The sequence below is a fragment of the Triticum urartu genome, chromosome 2A (genome assembly GCF_056163025.1).
Source record: "Triticum urartu cultivar PI428250 chromosome 2A, HENAU_Tu73, whole genome shotgun sequence".
NCBI classification, from domain to species: domain Eukaryota; kingdom Viridiplantae; phylum Streptophyta; class Magnoliopsida; order Poales; family Poaceae; genus Triticum; species Triticum urartu.
This window is the reverse complement of record NC_141874.1, coordinates 384,994,513-385,001,431: the sequence shown is the minus strand read 5'-3', so window position 1 is coordinate 385,001,431 and position 6,919 is coordinate 384,994,513. Positions and strand designations below refer to the sequence as shown.

Sequence of the window (6,919 nt, the reverse complement as noted above, 5' to 3'; positions counted from 1 at the left end):
ACAGCAACAACAGCACCAACAACAGCAGCAACAACAGCAGCAACAACAGCAACAACAACAACAACAACAACAACAACAACAACAACAGCAACAACAACAACAACAACAACACACTACAGGAAACTACTAGTTTGCCGTCTGTGGATAACAGACGTCAAAGACGTAAATCTAGATGGAAAGAGTTTGCCGTCAGGAAGTAGACGGCAAAGTCAGACAGCAAAGATAAATCGGCAAAGAATACTTTGCCGTCTGCTTTTTTTCTACTTGACGGCAAAGACTTTGCCGTCAGTCTATACCATTTGCCGTCAGTGGGTAAAGCCAGACGGCAAAATATTGCAGCAGACGGAACGGATGGGCTGACGGATGGCGTCAAGTGTTTTGCAGTCTACCGGCAGTCCAGCCAGACGGCAAAGTCTATTAACTTTGCCATCAACTGTCACTGCAGGCAGACGGGAAAAACTCATACTTTGTCGTCTGTTGTTCTTAGCCCAGTGGGCAAAATGGCTGGCCTTTGCCGTCTGGTATTCGTGGCCCAGTGGAAAAGATGCATAGTTTGCCATCTGGTAGGGACTAGCCCAGACGGCAAATAGCCACCTCTTTGCGGTCAACTGGAATGTTGGCCAGACGGCAAAATTCCAGCAGAAGCACAGGCTAGCGACATGTGGCAGGTTTGCCATCTGTCCCTAGACGGCAAAGCTTCATTTTTGATAATCATAAATTAAGCAGTTTAATACACAATATAGTAATTGCCTTGATCCATAACCAAAGATCCTCATAGCACAGAACCATAACAGGACAACATAGTTCCATAGCAAATATAAGCAACAATGAACAAAGTTCCATAGCATATAGTCTCAGGATAAAGTTCCATAGCATATAGTTCCATAGCATATAGTCCCATACATATAATACACAATGAACAAAGATGGCATCACTACATAAGATTTGGCACTACAACAAATGCCTTCATGTCCATGTCATAGTCCAAAGAGCATCCAGGTGGCAACCTACAAGATTGAATGGTGCGTGTCACGTTTTGGCACAAGAACAAATAATGTGCTTGAAATCATCAATATGCCAAACAGAAAAAATAACCACCAACCATACTTGATCTCAAACATTCGGAGAACCACCAAGGTTGTTATCGCTTGGGCCTCGTGCATGTGAAGATCCATCAGTATTAGATCCATGGCCTGATTGATGAGGCATCTGCATAGCGAGCATACCATTCTGGGTACACTAAGCCTGCAAATTATGTTTGAGTGGAGATTAAGTACTGGTAGTAGAAGAGTTCGTGTATGTCTTTGGCAATTAAGGAACTAACCGCAAACATTGCAAAGCATTGACTAGTTTGTGCCAACACCGCCTGCTGCACCGCTTGCTGCGTCCTCTCATTAGCCAGTCGCCTCTCCTCCGCCTCCACTCGCCTCTCCTCCGCCAGTCGGGCCTGCAAAATATGGCATGGCAATCGCATCTTCAATCCAACAGTAAGTAAGAAACAAACATATATAGAAGGACTTGTGTAGAATACCTCCATCTCAACCATAGCTGGAGTCGAGCGTTTACATGTAGAAGATTTTGAGATACCTAACCGAGCTTTGTATTCAGGGAGAGAGCTATGGGAGGAACTAGGGAACATACCTCCTACAATTGCTTCCTTGCCATGTTTCCTGCCTTCTCCAGAGATCATGACCAACGCATGGTCAAGAGGCTCTATTGTCACATCATACTCGGGCCCTTTCAACTCTTTTGCCACCCCTTTAAATTTCTCCATCCGATCGTAGACGGTCTTGCTGGAGTACGCGGACGATGTGTCATTCTCATCGTAAGGCATGGCTGTTCTGTACGGTGCCTTATGGGCCAAAGCATACGAGACGAAAAGGTTGGGCAGTGGAGCATTATGGTGAGACGCCTGCAACCAAAGCAACATGATTAAGATTTCATCACAAGGATTGGCAACATGTATGACAAGAAAAAGCTTATGAAGAACTCCATAAGATATACCCAACGTTCACCGAACTCCATAACGTTCAAGTTGCCTTGATGATGTGGTGGATCCAGCATTCCGGCTCGCCGATTTCTATAATCCCATATTTGTGTGTCAGCATCGGTCTCCCATGATCATCTTTGTCGTGTCTTATCCCATATTTTTGCCATGTCATCTGTTTGGCTGTATCTTCGTTTAAGTAAAGGTGTTGAATTGTTGGCAACATTGGAAAATATCGAAGAACATTTGCGGGGACTTTGCTCTGCTTCTTCGTACCATCACTGAGGTCTCTCTCAACATACCTAGAGGCTTTGCACTTGGCGCAATACTTGTCATCGGCATACTCTTTCGTAAATAAGACACATCCGTTTGGACAAGCATGTATCTGCTCATAGGGCATCTTAAGTGCACGAAGGATTTTCTTTGCTTCATACCAACTTTTAGCCAGTTTGTGACCTTCGGGGAGAGAGCGACCCCAAGATGTCACCATCGAATTAAAGCAATCTCTGCTCATGTTGAACTGGGTCTTTATAGACATTGCTTGTGCAATGGCATCCAACTGACATTAGTTTGTGTAGTCGTGAAGAGGTTGTTGTGAGGAATTTAGCATTTCTAAGAAGGCCCTCGCAGACTCCTCCGGTTCTTCCTCTGATCCCTCTTCACGTGCACCATTGAAGTCAGCTACCATGTCAACTATCCCGGTACCATTATTGTCGGTTCGCCGACGCACCACCTCTTCTCTGCTACGTTCAGGCTCGCCATGAAGGGTCCACCAGGTATACCCACGCTTAAACCCATGCTTCTGCAGGTGCACACACATCATCTTCTTCGACTGTTCTCTGCGGTTGCGACACTTCAAGCAGGGGCACCAACTTTTTCGTTGGCCTCTAGCAAATGCTGCCTCTACAAATTTGTTGGTCTTCGTCACCCATTCACTAGTCATGCCAGCCTGACTAGGGTGGCCAGTGTACATCCACTCACGATCATCCATACTGGTACTTGCACTGACAGTAGGGGCACCAAATTCATATTCATCAAGATATGTATAATGTAATTAAGACTAGATACACACCTAATTACCATTGTCATATTATTTACGCCATGGTTTTAATTTTTTACCACACAAAAGGGAAACGTGCATTCACGGATTGAATCCTATCTCTAATAGGTAAAGATGGGTCCTAATCTCACCCGAGTACGTGTAGATTAGGTTCGTTTCCCGTGCTCTACTCCGGTCCTCGGCAAAATTTCGGCAGCACCTCCCCGCTGTTCTCCAGATACACGTCTCGACAACAAGCCGTGAGAATGTGCACCCGGAGAACAACGAGGTGGCACTAGCAAAATTTTGCTGAGGACCGAAGTAGAGCACGGGAAACGAAACCCAATCTACACGTACTTGGGCTGTCCATGGATAACGTGGACAATTCGAAAGGACGACGGTTATAAATATGCAAAGACATGCATATTTATAGATGCCACCCTTTCGAAAGGGAGACGTCTAGGTTACGAGACTTGACATGAAAATAAAATCTAGTGGCATCTGCACGATGACTGAAACGAAGCAAATAGGGGAGGGGGAGGAGATGACAGTCAAGCTCACCTCGAGACCGTAGAGGCGTAGTCGAACAACGATGGCAATGGCAATGGGACGGACAATGCTCCTGGAGGTGAAGAGAAAATCCCTGCACATGAAAAGCACCGGCACAACCAACATAAGCACTCGTGGAACAATCTGATAAAAACATTATCAACATCATCTCACAGTTGACAACCATATATGTGTGTAGCAAGACTAGACTCCCTGGCTTGTCTTCTCCAATCTAAGCATGTTGCAAAAAACTAAGCATTTAATTTCCTACGAGCATTAATCAAAAGTTGAAATTTTGCCTTGCAGAACAACCATATTATGGACAAGCACAAGGCTGCCTTATACTAAAAAATTTAGGCAGAAGAAAATGGAAATGGATACATCCATCAGCAAATCATCCATACATCCATCTACACATCCATCCTTACATACATCTATAAATCCATCCATATATACTGCAATCCATACATCTATCCATCTAAAAGAATACGAACAGAGATGGGGAGCGGTGCTCACCGTGGGGTGGGGCAGAGGGGGGCTTGGGGCAGAGGGGGAGGTGGTGCCCCGCTTCGGTGGTGACCAGCGGCGGCGGATGCGTGACACAACAACAACAACAACAACAACAACAACAACAACAAACAACAACAACGACAACGACAACAACAACAACAACACACCGCCACCACCTCCAGTTGACAACAACAACAACAACAACAACAACACACCGCCACCACCTCCAGTTGACAACTTAGCCCGCTTTCTGAGGTTACAGCCGCCAGTGTTTTCCAGTAGCACCGAGCCCATAGTTGCGGATGATTGGCTACGTAGGATTGGAAGGGACCTAACCACTACCGGTTGCATAGATGCTAAGAGGGTGCTTTTTGCCGCACACCAATTGGATGGACCGGCAGCCACATGGTGGGAGAATTACACAGCCACTTTTCCCATAGCCAATGTTACTTGGGAGCAGTTTCAGAAAGCTTTCCGCACAGCCCATGTCTCAACTAGAGCTATGAGCATGAAGAAGCGTGAGTTTCGCAACTCACGTCAGGGAAATCATACTATGGGCCAGTACGTAGATGAGTTTAGCAAGCTATCTCGTTATGCCCCTGATGATGTGGCCACAGATGCCGTGAAGCAAGAGAAGTTTATGGAAGGGCTTAATGATGAGATGAGCATGCAGTTGATGGTGGCAACATTTAACAACTACCAGGAGCTGGTAGACAAGGATCTTATGATTGAAGGGAAGCAGCATCAGATTAAGATCCACAAGAGGAAGTATGGACAAGGAAAGTACAATTCTGGAGCTCAGTAGAAGCCTCGTTTCACCCCGAACTCGGGAGGATTGACCCATAATCATGGAGGCCACACTCACAATGGAGGTAGTTCGCATAACCATGGCGGCCCCAAGAATGGAAACGTGAATGGAGCAGGCAGTAACCAAAACCGCTCTAACCCAGCCACACCCGCCAAGAAGGATCAAAGTCACATTACCTGTTTCAAGTGCGGGAAGACTGGGCACTACACCAATGATTGTTCGGAATTGAAGAACGGAAATGGCAATGGAAGCACTGGGAAGAAGCCCAACCCTTTCAACAGGGGACAAGTGAACCACGTGAACCTGGAGGAGGTTGAAGAGCAGCCAGATGCGGTTATCGGTAAGTTTTTGGTTAAGTCATTTATCGCTCTCGTTCTTTTTGATACTGGCGCATCACATTCATACATTTCAAGGGGATTTGTGGAGAAGTTTAAGTTACCCACCTTAGCCCTTAGGACACCCTTGCTAGTGAGCTCACCCGGTGCAGAGTTTATGGCCAGCCAATGGTGCGATCGGATACCCTTAACCATTGGTAGCCATGTTTTCCCCTCAAACCTAGTAATTTTGGAGTCACAAGGATTGGATGTGATAGTAGGAATGGATTGGTTATCAAAGTATCAAGGAAACATTGATTGTGTTAGCAGATCAATTCTACTCACCACCCCGGAGGGAAAAAGGATCAAGTATGTATCTAGGCATGCGCCTAGGAGGACTCAAGTAAATTCGCTCTTAGGAGTTGTTCAGGAGGAAGTGCTGGTAGTGAAGGATTACCCCGATGTATTTCCATAGGAATTACCAGGCATGCCGCCAGATCGAGATATTGAGTTCTTGATAGAGTTAATGCCAGGCACCGGACCAATATTGAAGAGACCGTACCGGATGCCCGCAAATGATCTGGAAGAGATCAAGAAGCGGATTAAGGAGTTGTTGGAGAAAGGTTACATCCGATGAAGTTCATCACCATGGGGAGCACCAGTGCTCTTGGTTGAGAAGAAGGATGGATCATTGAGAATGGTTGTTGATTATCGTGCATGGAATGAAGTGACGATCAAGAACAAGTACCTGCTGCCGATGATCAATGATTTGTTTGACCAGCTGCAAGGAGCTAAAGTGTTTTCGAAGACAATTTGCGATCAGGATATCACCAGCTGAAGATTGGAGAAAAGGATATACCAAAGACAGCGTTCACCACAAGGTACGGGTTATCCGAGTATACAGTTATGTCATTTGGACTAACTAATGCCCCTGCCAATTTCTTGAGTATGATGAACAAGGTGTTCATGGACTTCTTGGATAAGTTTGTCGTGGTGTTCATTGATGATATCTTGGTATACTCAAAGAATGAAGAGGAACACAAGGAGCATTTGTGTTTAGTTCTCGAGAAGCTCAGGGAACATCAATTATATGCCAAGTTCAGCAAATGTGAGTTTTGGTTGAAGGAATTTGGATTTCTTGGACATGTTATAACAGGAGAAGGTATAGCCGTGGATCCTACCAAGGTTCAGTCGGTCACCGAGTGGTTGGCACCCACCTCAGTTGGAGAGATCCGTAGTTTTCTTAGACTCGCGGGATACTATCAGAGATTTATCGAGAATTTCTCGAAGATTGCGAAGCCTATGACGGCATTGCTGAAGAAGGACACCAAGTTCCATTGGACTGAAGAATGTGAAGCAAGTTTCCAGGAGTTGAAGAAATGTTTGACTACAGCCCCAGTGCTGATTCTGCCGGATATACGCAAGGATTTCCAAGTGTATTGCGATGCCTCTCGCTTAGGACTTGGAGGAGTACTTATGCAAGACGGGAGGGTTGTTTCATATGCCTCACGTCAACTTCGACCACATGAGTTAAATTATGCTACGCATGATTTGGAGTTAGCAGCCGTAGTGCATGCGCTCAAGACCTGGAGACATTTTCTTATTGGAAACCGTTGTGATGTGTACACGGATCACAAGAGTTTGAAGTACATTTTCACACAGAAGGAGTTAAATCTCGGGTAAAGGAGATGGTTGGAGCTCATAAGGGATTA

At 45.6% G+C, this 6,919-nt stretch overlaps 1 protein-coding gene and 1 pseudogene across 1 annotated transcript; both read right to left on the bottom strand.

Moving 5' to 3' along the window:
- Nucleotides 1–934: 934 nt before the first annotated feature.
- Nucleotides 935–1,774, bottom strand: LOC147985208 (uncharacterized). Its single transcript, XM_087541465.1, has 4 exons — nucleotides 1,533–1,774; nucleotides 1,325–1,447; nucleotides 1,108–1,245; nucleotides 935–1,007 (listed from the first exon to the last, which is right to left on the bottom strand). Exons 1-4 carry the CDS (start codon nucleotides 1,772–1,774, stop codon nucleotides 935–937), a joined length of 576 nt encoding a protein of 191 aa, XP_087397591.1.
- A 256-nt stretch (nucleotides 1,775–2,030) lies between these two features.
- LOC147985207 (uncharacterized) lies at nucleotides 2,031–2,978 on the bottom strand (annotated as a pseudogene).
- Between the last annotated feature and the right edge of the window lie 3,941 nt (nucleotides 2,979–6,919).